At 38.6% G+C, this 20361-nt stretch overlaps 1 protein-coding gene across 1 annotated transcript; it reads right to left on the bottom strand.

Moving 5' to 3' along the window:
• Positions 1–133: 133 nt before the first annotated feature.
• LOC131768353 (5'-3' exoribonuclease 2) lies at positions 134–20099 on the bottom strand. Its single transcript, XM_059084089.2, has 36 exons — positions 19912–20099; positions 18963–19090; positions 18642–18698; positions 17793–17847; positions 17607–17668; positions 17464–17513; positions 17134–17195; positions 16391–16480; positions 15604–15676; positions 14854–14904; positions 14742–14759; positions 14221–14310; positions 13864–13913; positions 13331–13402; positions 13104–13157; positions 12314–12393; positions 12124–12181; positions 11356–11413; positions 11201–11250; positions 10853–10909; positions 10025–10177; positions 9538–9594; positions 8452–8537; positions 7961–8054; positions 7401–7451; positions 6708–6815; positions 6030–6119; positions 5807–5879; positions 5513–5596; positions 4756–4856; positions 4015–4094; positions 3476–3532; positions 2677–2745; positions 2161–2286; positions 1159–1528; positions 134–1033 (listed from the first exon to the last, which is right to left on the bottom strand). Exons 1-36 carry the CDS (start codon positions 19984–19986, stop codon positions 980–982), a joined length of 2943 nt encoding a protein of 980 aa, XP_058940072.2. The 5' UTR covers positions 19987–20099; the 3' UTR covers positions 134–979.
• Between the last annotated feature and the right edge of the window lie 262 nt (positions 20100–20361).

Raw genomic sequence — 20361 nt, 5'->3', positions numbered from 1 at the left:
CTCTCTCACATTCTCTTTCTTTACTAATGCACAATGTAAAAATGATTCAGGACGCTGTCAACTTTAAAACGCATATCAGACTAGTATAATTTTAAATTCAGTTTTCGTCTCGGCAAGAATTAATTCAAAAGCTGAAGGGAAAGTGTTTTATTGTACATTGACCTGGCAAACAGCTTTCACTCAGCAGTCTTTAACGTTATAAAAATCCGATTTATAAGGTGACAGTGCCATACAAAAGGAATTACTAATGCTACATAAGTCCTGGTATTGATTTTTAAAGCATAAATACCTAAAGGACACCTCAATTGAAATAACTAACTAGGTAGAGAAATTGTGCAAGAATTAACTAAATGCAAGTCCCAATTTACATGAAATTAAAAATCTTGCTGACAAAAAGATAAACACGAGAGTCTTTAAACTCTGCCGTAAATGTCGCCTCAAACTTTACGGCTCAAATATCTAGTACGTGAAGTCTTCATTAAGTTTAGTTTACAGTTATCTGACAGTCGCCGGCAAATTACGAAATACCTTCCTTTTCGCTAAGTTCAAGCTTACCCTTTCATCCATAACAGTGATTAGCATCTCATTTCTCCCAACATTACCACTCCCGAATCACACACTAAGGTAATGAGAATATAGGAAATGCTTACCAATCAAAGAAGTTCTTGATCGTTAAACAAATTCTCCTTGTCAGCACGTTAGGAAATGTTTAGAGACCATTATGGAGATTATGCATACGTATGTTAGGGTATTAAGGACAAAGAGAAGTGATGCTGACAGATAAAATCATAGGCATAAATGTCTTGTTGATATAGTAATGGAAACCAGCCATTTCGTTGTGTAAAGCCTCAGTAATGACGGAGAAGCGGAACTGTGTTCTTACGGCTTTTACTGAACAGATCCCCGTCCACGAGTTTTGTAGTCCACTACGTTCCTGCTGGCTTAATGATTGGTTGCTAAGGATGACGACGCAGTCCAGCTAGTAAGGTCTGTAGCGGTAGTTGGAGAGCTGGTGTGACTGGCGATGATCATGCTGTATAACAAAACAAACAAATGTTCAAAAGCCAAATTAGAGAAAATCACAAACGCATCAACCAATGATTGACTTTGTTCAAGCATAACTCATACAATGCCAGCTAAACCAGCGAGAATACTGACCCTGGCCGGGGCACCCCGGTTCCGATTGTCTTGATTTTCCCGCGGGTCCCGTGGTGAGTTGTTATAATTACCGCGCGAGAAATGGGGCTGATTTGGCCCAGGTTCCCGATAAGAAGGCCGCATATGAGACCACGGCGTAGGTCTGTTTCCTTGGTAACCGCCTGAATTGTGACGCGGTGCCTGCTGCCTATAAGAGTTGTTTCGTCTTGGATCATTGTAATCACGTGATGATGGAGGTGTACCCAGAATGGATCTTGAATGAGGAGGATGACCATGTCTTGGGTAGTTCTGCGGTGGGACTGAGTATGACCTGAAGGGAGGAGCGTGGCTGCCCGGTGTAGATAGACGAAATACCTCACCTCCGTGAAAACTGAGACAACAAATACAAACACTTTATTCGATGGTTTAACATGATACGCGCGGATGTTTTGCCAGTTGCAAAACATTTTGAGGAGCAATACGCTCGTTTATGTGGAACAGACTCTGCTTGGTCGAAGGTGGGAAGTAGGGTGGTTCAGTGAATAAATAGATGTGAACTAGCAGGGAATCCTGACTAAATGCTGGAGGGGGGGGGGGATGGGGGCAACTACGGTCTAGTATGGCGTAAAAGATGGCGTAACATTTAGTACTCCAAGTCGCTTTACGTCTCAGAAATCAGAGTAAGCCTGGACACTACTAAGTCACTGGGTAATTAACACTCAACCTTTCTATTTCGCTTAACAAAACCTCCAAAAAGATGAGTACTTGCTGAAATCAACTGAATTTCTTTGTATCGAACGTATTTTAATAATGAGAAGTATTCGTGATGTAAAGTCGTCACTCCATGTCACAAGCATGCCCTTGCTTTTGAGCGACACGCGCGTCGCAAGTCCCCTCGCAAAGAGGATAGTGCCTCTATTGCACGTTGCGCGTTTTCTTCGCGCGCTACCCTATATCGGGTGCCTGAGTATCTGTTTATGCTAGGTCTCTCGGTTTTCTTATGAACGCCATCAGTTCACTTACTTGAGCATTCTTCTTCCAGCGCTGTCAATTTGAGCGAACGACGTCCTGTTAGGATTCATTCCTGTGACCGGCCGATATGGAGCATTTCTGTCATAACCCTCAGGCTTCAGAACACGGGCTGGAAGTCTGAGCATTAAAATGAACAATCAAAGGCGCTTCGACATTAGCTTAGTTTGACTTACATCATGTTTGTACTGAGTCCTGGTTGAGTTACAGGGGTGGGGGGGGGGGGAGGAAAGGAAGGTGTTTCTCAGAGTGAAGGGTCTGTTGACAACCCAACAAGGGAAAGGAAAGGTGCGGTATGTAGAAGAGGGATCCCCCAAGGGAACGGGAAAGGTTCGATTTTCGTCCAATTCTAGCATAAACGATTTTGGAACGTTTTGTCTTAGGAATTTTACGCTTATTTTCTTCGTAAGTAGAAAAAACGTTTGACAAGGTTTTAATTTTTCAGAGGTACATTTTGTTAATTGGGAGAGGGTTAACGTTTTCGGCTGCTAAACATTAAAACTGACTTACTCTGCTTTGGGTAAAACATCTGCTTTGAAAATATGATCGTCATCGTAAACAGGATCCGTGAACAGGACACTGAAACCAGGAAGCGTAGAATTTAATAGATAAATAATCATCACGACAAGTTTTATTTGTAGAACAAGAATTACGATTGAGTGATCGACAATGAAGAGAAAGGTAGCTTTGACAAGGAGAGAGCCACAACGGAAACTTCCGACAAAGACCTTCCGACAAAGACCTTCCAACGAAGATCTTCCGACGAAGACCTTCCCACGAAGACCTTCCCACGAAGACCTTCCGACGAAGATTAAGGGAAAAGACAACAACGAAGATGACAAAGGAAAAGGCCGGGCGTCAAACACAAAGATTCATCGACGACCACGATAACGACGACGCGCTGCATGCAAAAACCACTACTGCGATGACCGAAAACAATTAAAAAAAAAAAAAAACGACGCTAACAAATACACTCTTGGGATGTATGTAATCATGTACCGTACGAAGAGATTCAGTGGCAAAGACAGGAGAGGAGTGGGAAGGGCAAAATGCAACAGGATCATGGGAGGACGCCTTCTCTTCTAACAAACAGGATGTAACATCAGTTTCCATAATCTTCATACTCTTCTATATACATCTCCTTTGGTACTGACACGGAGAATTTGTTTAACAATCAAAGCTTCTTGGGTTGGTGATCATTTCCTTTATTCTAATGACCTTAATGTTTGATTATGGGTTGGTATTGTAAGGAGAAATTAGATGCAATTCACTCTAGAGGGTTAAAGAGTAAACCGTAGGAGTATCTCACCTTATCGTTCGGTTGTCCCGTAAGTCGTAAAGTTGAGGTATGGGAGATGGAACAGTTCTGCAATAAGGTACAAGTATGATCGGGTAAATAAGCGTCCCTTAACAGTCGAGGATACGTTAAAATGATTTTGTCTATTGATTCCACAATCAGTTTACATCAACCCCACGACTTTATGTGTTCGAATCCAAAGGAAACTACCCATTAAGCTGCTTCATCTTAGTTATAGCTCTCCTATACATTTCATATTTATTTTAGTGTTAGTGAACCCAAAACTTTGTAGAAAATCCAATCACCAGGGCAGGTCAGAGGCCAGGTTGCTGAGAGAGATTCAAAATGGCGCCACCCGTAATTAAATTTTAGGTTTATTTTAAGACAATTTTCGAAAGGCTAGTTTACGCTCTGGAATCTCAAAACGCGGTCAATGTCATTATCTCAGGTATACGTTTTCATAGCGAAAGTAAAAATCACGTGATATTTAGAACACACATCTCCATCAACAGTGTTACTCAGATGGTTACAGATCACTAGTTCATTCTTACTTGTACGGTAAAATAGGAACGTCGTCTGGTTCTACTTTTCCCGACATGCCACCACTCAGATTAGCCACGATTTCAACCGCCTGCAAAGACATAAGGAGACAACTTAAAACGTCTGATGAATAATGTGAAATTTCTCCTAAGCGAAAAACCTCTGAATTATCGTTGGCGCCTGTTCCTGGATCTCAAACAGTGGAGACAAGCGAAAAGAATGAGAGCCCAAAAAATGGCGTTCCCAAAATAAGCGGGAGCGTTACAAAAAAGCAATACGAAATACAGCCGTTTTTCTGACAGCTGTAACAGCAGCATCCCCTTGCTTGTCATTGTCTCCACTAATTCAGAGCCTTGCACGGGATGCTGTCGCTAGTGTCAGCTTAACACAGGATTTCAATGAACCCTTTACGCCCAAACATCACAATGCATATTCTCCATACTGTTCTTTATGCATTTCCTAAGGAGAACTTGTTTAACGAGCAAGGGCCTCTTAAGTGGGTGATTATTTCCTCTGTTCTTGTGACCTTAACGTTTAATTAAGGGGCGATATTGTAAGGAGAAATTAGATACTAGTCACTCTTAAGGGTCACAGGGTGAATCGTTCACCCCATTAGATTGGATCGCTATGATCGCACAGTTAACAGTAGTGAAGTAGTGTTCCACTGTCATCAATCACTGGAATAATTCTGCAACTCCAACGACAATTGAAAAGGAAAAGAAAAAAAAATCATTCTATCGCCCGAATTATACCTCTTTGATGCCACCTCCTTCATATAAACCAACAAAGAAGTCAAAGATGGGATTTCCCTGGCGTAGAAACAAGCGATCTTTACCGCGATTGTTCCTTTGCACTGAAATAAATGAAAGCAAAGACATCCTTAGTTGGAAGCAGCAATGTAAGTGCACAACAACTCCTTAACATATACCACCGCCGCAGTATGACGCAAAACGTTACGCTGTACAAAGTCTGTACGAAATCCGAGGAGAAGAGCAGCTATGAGGTTGTTAACAAAGCGAGAAGTCATTGGCACTACTGATTGGCAGAGAAGTTCGGAACACCATACAGACGATGTACAAACGTTTCTTGGCAGATTATGAGATCTGATTAACCCGTTACATCCTAAGATCAGTATGCATATTCTCCATACTGTTCTCTATACATTTCCTAAGGTGCTGACAAGGAGAATTTGTTTAAAAAACAGGAGCTTCTTTAGTTGGTGATCATTTCCTTTATTCTCATGACCTTAATGTGTGATTCAGGGATGATATTGCAAGGAGAAATTAGATATTGATCTCTCTAAGGGGTTTAAGGATTAACAGAAGGAATTCAATAGAAAGATACGAAAACGACGAGTCTGTTTTACATCATAGTTATCAAGGATCGTCAAAAAATTATCGAAAGATTGAAACTCTTGGTGGTTACGTTGAAAGTTTCCTCATACAAATACATGAGTATGGAGGCAAGAGCAAGTTACCATTTATGTAAGAAGGGATAAATCAAACTTACTTTCAAATTCAGTGAGATCTGGATATACTCCACTGAGAGCGCCGAGAAGTCTCTTCTCGTCAACAAACGGTAACAGGGCTACACCTTGAAAGAGAACAACGATAATAAGCATGTAAGGTCACAGTTAAGAGCACTTTTCGATTGAGTGTCGTAAAATAAAAACCACAACAGCCAATCAAAGCAAAGCGAGAACTCAAAGTAAAACTAATAAAAATGGCTGAAGCGCGGGAAAACGCGGGTGACCGAGTCACGAGCGGTTCTAATTTTGCACCTGATTGGTTGAGCCTACTTTACCTTGCCATGCGTATTTCTTCCCGTTGAGATCGATTTCAAAATCCAGTGGGTAGAAATCAATAATCGGCGACTCCTGAAAGACGAATCAAAATGCGTTTGAGTCTCTTACTCCCCAGATCTTGTTATAAATTCTCCGCAATATTCTTCATACACTAAGTTTCCTATAAACAAAATCCAAAATTGTTAGTGAAGAAAATAAGATTACATTACAAACGATACTTACTGGGTGAGACATCAACTCTCTCCAGGTTGGAGGAAGAAAGTTTCCGCTGGCTGCTGGGAATACTCCCATCAGTTGCTCCAGAGGCTTAAACTGAAAAAATAATAATAAAAATAACATATTAGAAACTACCTTTAGACTTCCTCAGTAATGTACCACACATTTTTCAGAGCGCATAATTTATGCGCGATAGCTGTGCGCACAATCAAGCACTGCAGCATAGTCTTAAAGCCGGAGCTTGCAGAAGAACAGAGTCATCATTTTACCAATAACAAACACGTCGATCTAACAATTTATTCGCTTCTTCGCTCAAATAAAATACAAAGAAATTGTCGGTGCAAAATAGAAAAAAAGAATGTGAATTAAAAAGCGCGACATTTAAACATAGAGCTCATGTCCAAGAGATTTACAGGGTAGATACAAAGAATAGCAACTCCAACCCCCCTCATCCTACTGTTTTATTCCTGAAAAGAGTTTTTAACTCGATGTTTTAAGTGGCGGGACCACAATGCAACGGCAGCCCGAACACACACAAACACGTAAGTACACGCGCGCATGCTCTCAAGTTTCTGAACGCACGCAGGTGCATGAGCGGTTTAGCGCACTTATTATTTAAACACAGTGAAACAAAATAAAACATTTTTTAAAGTTTTAATTCGGTTTTGTTCTATTAATTCTCACCGGTTGTGTTCCTTTTTCAAAAGAATTTGGAAGTGATGCAAGGTCACGGAAATCTGAGGCGAAGGGAGCGTAATGATATGGATAAAACCACTTCCAAGAAGGACAGCCCTGAAAAAAAACGTAAACTAAATGATAAAACTGACCTTTTAGTGCTTTTCGATTTATTATCATGAAACCAAATGTATAAAATCCATTTACGAAAAAAGAGGCTAGAGCCCTATTTCCGTAATATGTATGTATTAAACTTGTTAAAAGAACAACAACATTTGGCTAAAATAAGAACTCTGAAACTTCTTGAAATTCCAAACAGAGGGGTAACAAATCTACGCGAACGAAAGCTAAAAAACAACTGACTAAAACTCCGCGAAAACAAAACAAAAAGTACGCGAAAAATGTCCACGTCAGTTTTCCAATGTCATGGTTAGAATTCTTTGACGTGATTGGCTTATTTGTGAAATCACGTGCGTCGCGCGTGAATACAAAAATAATACAAAGGGAAGAAAGGAAGAGAAAAATTGAAATTTAAAAACCACGCAAACTGCCTGAGGCGCGGGAAAACGCAGGCGACCAAGAGGCGATTACTTTTAGTTGTAATCTGATTGGTTGAGAAGGTGGCGCGAGTTTTGTAGACCAATAAGAGAGCGATGTGAAGAAAAAAAAACGCAATCCTGGATTACATATAACCTGACATACCTGATAGTAATAAAGTAAAACCCAACAGAGTCCTTCCACATAGGCGTGTGCCTGAAAGATTCAAAGTGACAACGGATACTTTCTAGACCTTAGTAAGTCGAACTAATGATTTTTTAAGCTCGTGAAAAAAAAAATCTTCCTTAAATTCCAATCGTAAGTTAGTTAATTTATGGTTTCCTCCTTCCATACAAAGTAACCTATTAGACTGACAATGATAAGAAGTTTCCATAGTTCTACTAACATCATCCCAAGTCGTCCTAATTGACCCGCGGTCGCGCTCAATCCCATCATCCTTTGCCGCATACTTTACAATTCCCAACCGCACGTCACTTAAAGAGGACAAGCAAGGGAATAAACTACCCGGCTTGCTACACAAGCCATTTCAAAGAATACCAATTCACCACAGGGAGAACTAAGCACTTCGATGAATTTCCCAGACAATTTACCAGAAATTCCTAAACTTACGGAAACACTTTAAAAGGCAGAATGTGTTTGCTGAAAAGCGAGCCAGCCGAGTGCTTGTCAAATCCCTCAACATTTGCACGAACACAGGAACTTACCACTTTCTTCCTGAAATCATCATAACCTTCATCGTCTTCAGACAGTTGAAATTTGTTTTTGTAATAACGGCCTTTCCATCCTGCCTCCCATAACCTGAGAAAAAAGAATCAAACTCCACAGTTTTCTCTTAAAACAAAACCGAAAACCGAATTCCAGACCCAGTCTGTACGTCTGTCATCTTGTACACACGTCAACGCATGACGGCGCCACGTGAACCCTGGGAAGTGCTTCCTATAGTTCACGGGTGCTGGGACATTCCTATTACTTCAAGGGACGGATTAAAGTGGCAAATACCTACGGCGTTTAGTCTATTACACAATAACATCACCTAACAGGCGTTAAATTATTAAAGTGAGTTATACCAATACGAGAACGCGAGAATTAAAGAGCGCGAGAGAAGCGTCTACTCTCTCGCGCGCGTGTCATACGCGCTCCTGCTTATTAACTTCTGCGCTGATCATTTGAATGATGTATGAGAAAGTTTATTTACCGAATATCATCTTTAGGTTCCTCGTCTTCCTCTTCATGCTTTCTCTTGTTTGATGCTGGATTCGAGTTTGGCGTACTTGAAGAAGACTTATTTTGAAAGGAAAATCAGAAAAAGACCTAAGCAAAGACCATATGATTTAAATACGAATGCATTATGTACTGCAGTTTGAAGACACGCTAACTTTTAAGCCTGTAAATGAAACTCTAATGTGAGACCATTCAAATGAAAGCTACTGAGCAGTACTTTCATGTGGTACTGTTTATATGGTGCTATGCAAGGTGATTCAAGCTTCGTCTTATGATAAAACCCAGGCATGTGACCATTGATATGAAAGCTACTGAGCAGTACTTTCACGTGGTACTGTTTACATAGAGCTATGCCAGGTAGTTAGAGCTTTATCTTAAGGTAAAACCCTATTGAGTGACCATTACAATGAAAGCAACTGAGAAGTACTTTCTTGTGTCATTGTAGAAATGTAAGATGGTTTCCGTGTTTACATAGCCTGATGTAAACACGCGGGAGGTTGGGAGAACACGAGATAAGCGTAAGAAACCACTAAGCGAAGCGGAGTGGTTTCCAGCTTATCGAGGCTATGTAAACACGGAAACCATTTTACATTTCTTTTATAAAATAACTAATGAAAGAGGAACGAAAACCGTGTTTACATACGCTCATGTAAAATGGTTTTATGGCCAATCAGAGCGCGCGTACTATTTGAATTATTTTATAATGTACATTATACCATAAGGTGGTTCAAACTTGCAAGTCTGTGGAAGAAACCCTAACGTGTTACCATTCAAATGAAAGCTACTGAGCAGAAATTTCGTGTGGTACTGTTTACTGTGCTGTATACAAGATGGTTCGAACTTCCAAAGCCTATGGACGATACCCGGGTGCGTCACCAATCAAGTGAAAGCTCCTGAGCAGTACTTTCATGTGGTACAGATTACAGCGCCATGCAAGGTCGTTGTAGATGAAAGCATGCGGTGCAAGATGGCTCTAACGTTCTTTTTTGTGGACATTAAACAATGAAAATTAAACGGACAATTTTGTGTGAACGATTAGTTTGCCTCGCGATCTACTCACCGTATTAGCATCAGGAGATGGTGTTACAAGCATGGCTCTAAGATTTGCTGCAGCACTCTACAAAACCAAATAAAGCATCTTAGTCAATAAATACTATCAGCATTAAAAGATTAGGCCCTAAGATAACTCACGCCCCCCTCTCCTTCAATTAGATGCAATACACCCCTGAATCAAACATTGACGTTACGAGAATACATAAAATGATAAATAATTAAGGAAGCTCTTGATTGTCATACAAATTCTCCTTGTCAGCACCTCAGGAAATGTATAGAGAACAGCATGGAGAATACACATACTGATCACTGAGTTACGTTCTTAGGTACTGCTGGGCAGCCAAGGAAACACGAAACACGCAAGGGGGGGAGAGGTGGGGGTAACCACAGATGAACATGCATCCTATTCAAAGGGAATGTCAATACTCGTGCTCGCTTAATACTAAACCAGGCTAAACTCTGACTGTGTGAGCCGCTCGCGTTAAGATTTTTACCTTATTAGCTGCTTCTGAACTGCCACCACTATAGGACATAGCTTGCTTTCGCATGGCGTAAGCCTCTTGTCGAGGAGAGACAACAGCTGAAGGTGTGTTAGTTATAGCATGAGGGCTAAATTGTCCACTTGGTGTCCAGAGAGGAGCATCCCGCTACGGAAAAAACCATACATTTTCGTTTCATTGCAAAATACATTATTTCTTGAGATGTAAGACAATTCACGATTTAATTACTTTTACTCTACTTCGCCAATTCATTAGAGTTTTCCCGCGCTTCCAAGAGACAAGTCGTTGGTTTTAACTTCGGTTTTTCCTGGCGATATTTTTTCTTGTTTTGATTGGATGTCTTGGAACAGTTTACAATTGAGTGTCTTAAAACCAAAACCCAAAGTAATCGCAACAACCAATCATAACAAAGCTTTGAGTCATCATTGGCCAATGAGGACTGAAAGCAATTCAGGCTGACTACGAAAAGAGCGGGAAAATGCGGGCGGCCAAGTCACGAGTAATGTTCATTTGGCGTCTGATTGGTTTAGACATAGCTCAAGACCGGACCAAACACAGACCGATGTAAAACGAAACCAATGTAATCCTGGAATATTTACCACTCTCCGTTGAAAATTACTCTACATACTTCGGTTTTGTTTCAAGACGACTGATTGAAACCGCTCGCACACATATGCTAAAAATGTTTTAAGGTTGAAAATTTATTCTTCACCAGATTTAAACAGACAACAACAATCACGTGGGCAGAGATTTGTTCCTTCAACCAAACCACAAAAGCGACACTTGCAAAAATATTCAACGCTGAATAAATAAGGTACATACCATCTTTTGTCGTTTTTCTCTCTCTTTATTTGCTTTCAAACGTCTTCTATATTGTAACTAGAGTAAAGTAAAAGACATTGAATAAAAGCTTGGCTAATAATTTGAGCATAAAATTTCCTCTTCCACGCGTTTGATTTCCAACTAAATAAACAAAGGAGGTAGTCGCTGGTTGAAGACGGAAACTAAAACAGTTACAATACTGGTGTCCTGGTTTACTTCAAATTTTAATCTACCAGTTATTCTGCTGAGAACCAGTTCACTAAGAGAGATTTCTGTTACAAACTGCTGTACGCATATACCACAGAGCACATCACCCTACTTAACATAAATTTAACGATAGATACCTACTTCGTTTTCCTGTCTTTTCTTAAAAATTTCATCTTCCACATAACCAAGCTCTAGAAAAATGAATAAAAAAGAGCTAAAAAATTTATAGTTTGGGCCACAACGAAGCACTATCTTACTACCACAGTTGAGAAGTAAACATGAAAAACTTTGCTTACCTTGAAGAATCATCTGTACTCTGCCAAGATCCACAATACCATGTTTAGCAAGGTAGCCCTGAAACGAGAACACTAATTAGAGCAGAGAAGATGCGTGAGACTGGACCTACGGTTTATCGTCCATGTCCGACTAGAACATACATAATGTAGCAAAGGCAGCACATTCTCAGGCACAGCTATTTAAGACCCTGATTTAACCCTTTAAGTCCCAGAAGTGATTAACAGATAACTTCTCCCTACAATATCCATAAATTATCCAGCAAACAGGTAGTGAGAATACTCAAACTTATCAGGTACAAGATATTATCTTGATTGAACACCAAATTCTCGTAACCAATTTACAAGGAAAAATGGCAGCTAAAGGAGAGAATTAACGATTAGATCTTGGGAGTTTAAGGGTTAAAGACTGCATAATCCACCCTTCCACAACCGGGTCAGGTGTTTAAATCATGACGATGACAGCATTAAAAATTTTGCTCCACGGTTCAATTGAGAAACTACAGTTAAATAAATTTTACCACAAAGATAGAAAAGGCAGTTGACTCCCAAGATCTGATTGATAATTCTCCCCTCTGGCTGCTACACATTTCCTTGTAAATTAGTCATGAGAATTTGGTGCTACAACTTCTGGACAACAACTTCTACCTGATAAGTTTGAATATTCTCATTAGCTGTTTGCTAGGTAATGTAAGGATGTTATAGGAAGAAGTTTCATGTTGATAATTTCTGGGAGTTAAAGGGTTAAAAATGATTTTTTCCTATCCATACCCCACATCTTGGTAGTACCCTCTTGTAAATTCCCACCAAACGGTCTATGGCTCCTTCTCTAGCAATGAAAGAAAAAAAAATAGCAAAGTTAACTAAAACATTTTCAGCGACAAACTCTTCTTAAAAAGATCTGCCAAAGCATCTGTACCAACAACAAGACCACCAATTCAAATCCATAGTAAAAATTTACCTGATTTCTAGAGACGGCAAGTGAGGGAGGAAATCATTGCCTACAAAGAAGCACATGAATACCCAGTCATCAAGACAGCGCTGAGTGAAGGAACACAACAACGGATTAATACTTCGTGTTACCAAACTTTGACGAGCAGTTTTCAATTCAGTGTTGAAAGTAACCCGGAAGTTCCCTGGTTTTGCTTTACCTCGCTTTGTGATTGGTCCAGAAAACTCGCGCTCCTTTGTATAGGTGTACATGAGTTTTCTTGCAATTTGGTGTTAATAAGCATGAGTAAGTTTTTCAACTACGAATTGCACGAACCCGTAGGACGAGTGTAATTTGTAGTCTTTGAAAAATATATGTGCTTATTTACACCAAATTACACGAGAAATCATGTTCTTACTTGTTAATAATTTATATGAAAAACGCATCCCACAAAGTCAAGACGGACGAAATTTGGGCAGCGCGCGAGCGCGCTATTTGTAATTTGCACTCCTGTTACAACGTTGCACTCGTGTTAAGTGAAAATCGCACGAGTTTTCAGCCAACCAGACGCGCGTAATTTTTTTCATGTATATTATTACTGAACAAATCAGATTTATCGCGCCTTGGTGACTCGTGTTTTCTCGGACTTCAGGCGCTTTGCTTTTTTTTACTGACAACAATTCATTTACTGGCAGCTAGAGCGGATAATGACTTTTTCTTGGTTTAATTTTCAGCATTCCTTTTCTCGTGATTTTGCTTGTCCATAAAAAACTGCGCCTGGTTCTCTGAAGATGACAAATTAATGCTCAGCTTAACTAACCTCAAAGCTATAAGGGAAAGGAAGGCCTTCCATTCTCAATTCACGCTCGAGGTACTATAAAGCAAATTTGAAGCAAGTTAAAGTGAATAACGATTTTAATGAGCATAACTGCTTGATTCAATGAACCCTTATCAATTTGCTATCACTAAAACTCATAACCATGCAATCACTGAAACCTTGTCATTTATGTTAAATTTTTTCTTTATTCAAATAATATTTTATCTCACCTCCCGTAAAACGTTCAGCCTGATGAAAATAAACTCTACTTCTTGAGCCACAGGTGTAGGGAGCTCATCAAACTGCGTTAAAAACGTCAAACAACATAATGCATGTATTTGTTTTGATAATTTACACCCTAACATCAGTATGCACATCCTCCAAACTGTTTTCCATACATTTCCTAAGGTGCTGACAAGGAGAATTTTGTTTAACAATCAAGGACTTCTCAGTTGCAGTCATAATAGGTTAGACTGACATCCATGTCACCTACTGTGACAGTGTCTCCCTTATTTCCTACAGTGTGAACTGCTTAACCCTTTAACTTCCAAGGTCTCATTAGCAATTCTCCTTACTGTCTGCCATAGAATTCATTTGATGTTAGTTTGGAGAATTTGGATTTGGATCAACCAATAATCCCCTAATTGATATTTTTCATCATTCTCATTACTTGTCTGCTTGATATTGTACTAATAGTGTAAGGAGAAATTCTGTCTTGGTCACCTAAAGGATTAAGTTGACACATATTTTAAAAAAAACTCACCTCCCCTTGTTTTTCTTTTGGAAGACCCATACATTCATCCATAACATGGCCTGTGACCACAGAAAACGGGGTTAAAATTGAAACAAGACAATCCTTATTAAAAAAGTGCTTCAGATGGTACATAATGGAGGAGTGGTTTCAATTTAACTGACTGTTCAACACAGGTGTAAGATAATAAAATAAACTGGCTCTTTCAACTCAGTAAAAGGCGACTACCACAACTTGATTGAGGTAAAAATAAAGATATTTTTATCGGGATGTCTCTGATAAGTGAATTTGGAATAGTGCTGTCTGTAGATGTTGTAGATTAAAAAACACATCTAAGGTAATAACAACAGGACTTAGAGAAACTCTCACCAACTTGACCACACATCTCACAAGGTCTCTTCTGATTTGGTTTAAACTCTTCCCTGATGATTGTGAAGTGAAGCTCATGAGTGGCAAGTCCTGTACAAAAGAAGTGGAAAGGCAGAAATTTAACCCTCTGACTCCTTGAGGTGATTAGCATCCAATCTCTCCTTAAAATATCACAACTGAATCAATCATTCAGGTCATGAGAATCAAGGAAACGATCACCAGCAAAAGAAGCTAATTTAATTCTCCTTGTCAGCACCTCAGGAAATGTATAGAGAACAGTATGTAGAATATGCATACTGATGTTAGGGTGTGAAGGATTAACATAAGGAACTGGACATAGGCAATAAAAAAAGAAAGATTGTTAACTTGGTATCAATTCCAAATAATACTGGTATCGACCTGCTACATGGTCCATACAAGAAATTGGCCAAAGAGGACCCAATGGGTAACTCTAAATTTTGTCCACTCAATTTGTCAACAATGGCACTCATAACAAAATGGGATTTCTTCATAATACTCACCCAGCATAATCAGATCAGCTGAAAGAAACCAAACAACTGTGTCAGCTCTAATTATCTGATATTATTAATTTAATGAAACGATAATTATGACTTGCATTTGACATGAACATACCGTCAGCGCCATTCAAACAGTGCTTTGTGTTTGGGTCATGATGTTGACTTGCTGAAACAAACAAAAAAGAGAAGCAAATGCAATTTCCACACCACTATGGTGAAGTTAGAGGTTTATCAAATAATGTCCTCATTTTACAACGACTAATTAAGACACAAAGGAAGAAAAGAAAGTCCTCCTGTAAAATATCCAAACATCTCAGCTGGGTCAAAGAAATAGAGAAAATTCCAAATGAATACCAGAAATCACTTTATTTTCAAAGCCAATTTGTAACCAATTTGTAAGGTTTCTAATACTCCATGGTGGACTGGGACAGAAAAGGGTGCACTGCCCAGTGTTTGGCCACTTAACCCTTTAACTCCTAAGATCTGTTTGTTAATTCTCTCTTCTGACTACAACATATTTCCTTGCAAATCAGTTATGAGAAATTAGTGTTAGATCAAAATAACAACTATCTAGTAAATTTGAGTATTCTCATTAACTGTTTTCTGGGTAATGTATTGACATTGTTGGTAGAAGTTACATGTTAATCACTTCTGGGAGTCAAAGAGTTAAGATGTGAAAATGGAAAAACAGAAAGAATGAGAAGAATGGCAGTCATATGATGAAATATGCTTTAGGTCAGGGTAGACATGAAAATATTTGACTCTTGGTCATGATGTTATGGCCTTGAGCCAAATCCTATCCTGTACAGCTCTCCAACTCATTCTATAGGTACATATGATCTTGGGAGTGAGAGGCAAATCTCACCTCTTTGCTTTCTGATATAGTCCATAATCTTGTGCTCACCCTCTCCAGGAACATTAGCATCTGATAATATCACCTTAAAATTTATACGTACTTTACATAAAATAACTCAAGATAATTCACACCTTAAACCCAAAAGTATCAACCCGTTATTAATTTTGAGCTTTATTAGACACACCTGAGTAATAATGAAAGGGATAACTGCAGTTGTACTAATGGGATCTAATTTCTCCTTACAGTTCTACTGCCTCATCAGTCATTAAGGTCATGAGAATAAAGGCAATGATCACCAACAAGAGAAGCTCATGAGAGGTACTCCGTAATTCTCCTTATCAGCACCAAAGGAAATGTATAGAGACTGGTATGGTGAAAATGCATAGTAATGTTAGGGTATAGAAGGTCAAGGCTAAAGCTTCATATAAGATTGTTTGACATAGTTAGCCCTCAGAGTGTTGTTGCTCCCCTTAAATGGTAAAAGATTCCTTTGTAGATCACCACAACATTGTGTCAATTTTCCTTGATGGTTCTCTGGTGCCCTTTTTACTCTTACACTTGTGTAATCTCAATGATCATTCAATGCACTTCTGCCATGCAGTTTAAATTATTTTAGTTCTGAGAAACTAGTTTTAAAGCATACAATAACCCTGCTTAGATACTTTCCTTTCTTTCTCACTCATCACCTGACTATTTAAAAATGTATTAATATCATTAAGAAAAATTCTTAAGTCGCAGGAAGTCACTGGAAGAGAATAAAACTACCAAAACTTATATTGAGGTGCACTGTACTTACTTTTATATTCCTCCATCCAGGATCATTGTTTAATCTGTCAGCAATGTAGTATCTTAAACATATCGACAAATTGGCCATGAACTCTGTCCCCTGTAACAAAGAAAAATTCACACTCAGAGGAATTTCTCACTCCATTACACATTTGAAATGCATGATATAACAGTGAAGTCTAACATCAACCAGTTATAAAATTACGATTGCCAATCTTCACTCAGGAACATAAATTATACACAGCTAGTGAGCAAGTCCACCATCTCTGTTGTTCACTAAAATTATGAAAGAATTTAGAGCATAACAGAACAATTTACTCATTTATGTCCAAGCAGATCATAGAGTGAAGCACACCACTGTAAACCACCTACTTTGGAATGATTTAACCCTTTCTTTCTTAGGATCTCATTAGTAATTCTCATTACTGTCTGCTATACAATTCTTATGATGTTAGTTTGGAGAATTTGGTATTGGATCAACTAATAATCCCTAATTGATATTTTTCTTCATTCTCATTACTTGTCTGCTTGGCATTGTATTAGTGTTAACTTGTTAGAAGAAATTCTGTCTTGGTCACACATAGGAGTTAAAGGGTTAAATCTTTTTGTTCACAATCTTAGTGATTTCATACACAGGTAAAAGGCATGATTTACAGATGTCATCCTTGTAACATACAAAATATACCAATAACATCTGTTAACCCTTTCACTCCCAAGATCTCATTGTTAATTCTCCTCCACAAGTACACTTACTGGTGTAATACAGTTACTGTCAAAGTGTTCAGTTTTTTCTTTTTCTGGTGGTAAAAGAGCTCCTACAGAAGAAAGTAATAAAATCTGTTAAGTGTACAATTCCAAACTGCATGAAACTTGACCTGTCTGAGCATCTGGGAGGGGTAATTTTTTCCATTTGGACTAGAAAAAATATGACTCTACTTGTTTGATCAGAAAACCATGGGCAATAATTTATTTTTTCACCAAACTTTGGACATGATACATCATTTCCAATTTTGATAAGTTTGTTTCCCATAAAAAAAAACCACTAATAGAGAGTAATATACATTTAAGCATCATTTTGCATACCTTTTTCCATTAATTCCCCTCGAATTCTTGCCATTTCCTCTGCTTTTTCCCTAAAAAAGGTTAAAATTTAGGATTTCCTGCCATTATGTTTTGATCTATGGTGCAAACACTTGCACTAACTGGGTTACTGTTTTATTACTAACTTGGTTTCTTTAGATGCTCTGAAACGACGAGATCTTTGCTGGTTCATTTTTGCCCTTGGAGCCTGCAATAGAAATGAAAAAAATTAAGGACAAGCATTCATAAATATTGTCATAAATAAGCAAAATGGAAAAATAAATGTATATTTTATAACAGATTAATAAATATACTAGCAGAGTGCCTCTTACCACTCCATCAATGGCCATGTAAAGCAACTTTCTGGGTCTAACTATAGAGAAGATTCTGTAAAAAAAAAAAAAAAAGGACATTGACTGTAGTGGGTAATGAATGTTAAATATAGGTCAATGGAATATGCCATAGATAACAACTAGGAGCAAATATGGTCAGTAGTGTTTTGAAGTGTTTGATAAATGTCTTGGCTGGCTGTTAGCATTCATGCAGCATTTGTTGCATTCTGTTTGGAGCAGTACTGTGGTCGTTGGGACCTTGAGGCCGTCCTTATCCAGTGGTATACCTTACCAGTGCATGTGTTGTTCTACAGAGTGCTTGCATTGTAATCGCTGTTCTATAGTGTGGCATTATCATCCTTGCAGATTATGGTTCTTGGCATTCCCCCCCCCCAACCCTAACTGCAGGGTTTATTTCTATTTATTATTATTATTATTATTATTATTATTATTATTTTTCAGTTATTGACTCATTTCATTATTCATGTTTTCCTCCACTCAGCTATCTGGCTCTAGTGTGATAGTGCTCATAGGGGGCTTGGTATAGGATGTTTGTGGATGGATTGCAGGTTGGGTAGGCCAGTCTGGTGTTCAAGCACCTCAGGGTACTACTACGGTTTCAGCCCCCGGGTCTCTCGGGCACATATCCTCCATTTGTGTTAACCAAGAGTAAAATCTTACAAAGTGTTCCCTGCACAAGAGATGTGGTGACCAAATGGTCAGTGCACTAGGCTTCCGTTCTAGAGATCTAGGTTTGAGACCAAGTCATTTTGTTGTGTCCTTGGGTAAAACAGGTTATGTACACGGTGCATCTCTCCAATCAGGAGTAAAAATAAACAAAAAAAGTACCTGTCGATGTACTCAAAAATAGCCACCATCATCTCATCTTCATTCTTTGGGGCTGGCCTGGAAATAAATTATAAAATGTTTATTTCTTTTACTTAATGTATGCAAAAGGTACACCTACAGTACAGAGAGGGTTAACCAGTAACAGCAATACTTACACAAGAGGAAAGAAAGAGGAGGAGAAGTAATAAAACCATATAATACAACAGAGAAATCACATTAAGATTTGTTCCCATTTGCTCTATGCTCCCAAGGCAAGGATACACTCATGCAGAATAGGCCACCCTTAGCTTAAATAACACAAATATAAAAATTGCTGCTTACTTGTTTTCAGGATGACAACAAGGATGAATGATTCCATTCATGTCCAGGTATAAGTTATCAAATTCATAGTCATTGGGGTTTGGTAAACTTGTGTCCACTGGGGCTCTAACTCCATCCACTTCTTGTCCCTAGGATGGTGAAAAACTAAGATAAATATTCATTTTGCATACCAAAATTTCTGTGCTATGGTGCTATGCAATCATTTTTTCCTTCAGTGGATTAAGGGTTCGATTTTCTAAAGAAACTGTGGTCCTGTATTGGTGAAGGGGTATTACTAGATAATGTGGTTCTATAAACTGGGTCGGTAATGTTAATTAGCCACAGGAAATAGATTCTAAAACTGACATTTCAAGTATTAGCGTTTCATCAGAGCAAACGATGAAGGGGTAACCGTTGAAAAATCAGCTTTAGAAACTCTATTCAGTGGCCAATATACATTATCCTCAGTTGATAAAACCAAATTATTATTTTTCCTTTCCCTACCACTTTGATCAATAATAAAAATACGAAATTGGTCCTTTTAGAAGAGGCATAGAAGATACATGCACACTGTAACATAACCTAGTTCTTTAATAGCAATCCAATATAGAAACTTCTTAATTTAAGAAAATCGTTCATTAACGAACAAAAAACTCTGTGCTCAAGTTTTGATCCTTGATCAAGTCAGCTTTCTCACTTTCAGAAAGAGCTTTCACTATCTTAAGAGGACTGTTTCCGAGTCCGCGCGCTGAGAAGTCTCAATTTTAAAGTGTTTCTTTGACAAACAGTTGGCACTGATCTCTATTTAAACGGCCTTCCTACATTGATAATAGTAAATTAATACTTAATTTAATTGAATATCATAGCAACAGGGCAGAAAGACCGAAAAATACCGGCTCAAAAAGTAAATCTTAAACACGTGTAGCTGGACCAACAACAAGCTAAGCTATCAATCCTTCCATCGACTCACCTTTTCTTCTACACAGTGGACTACGATCGACGGGTACTTCTTTGATAGCCAGCGAAAAAATGCTGGAACTCCCATCCCCGCGTATTCGGTTGAGCAAATTGAAGTTAACTCAACGCTGAAATGTATAAAAGCCTACGTAGAAAGGTCATAGGCTTATTGGAGAAGATACTAAGGTTTCCTCAGCTGAGAAACTACACTTAATACATGACGTACTTACCAAACTACCAGGTGATATACCGCTGACAGGTTTATCTCGCAATGGTAAAACATAGGCAAGAAATGCGTGCATACATCTTCAAACCACATCGGGAGAAAAGTTTAAGTTTGTCGCTAAATAAAATATGCTTATTAAAGAGATCAGAATTCTCAAATTCATGACTTTTTTCTGACAAGATACACTTCAATAATTAATTTTTCAAGCAACTTTGGGTGATGCCTGCCGCGTTCCAT

Source organism: Pocillopora verrucosa, chromosome 13, assembly GCF_036669915.1.
Source record: "Pocillopora verrucosa isolate sample1 chromosome 13, ASM3666991v2, whole genome shotgun sequence".
NCBI classification, from domain to species: Eukaryota; Metazoa; Cnidaria; class Anthozoa; order Scleractinia; family Pocilloporidae; genus Pocillopora; species Pocillopora verrucosa.
This window is presented reverse-complemented; position numbering and strand designations above follow the sequence as displayed.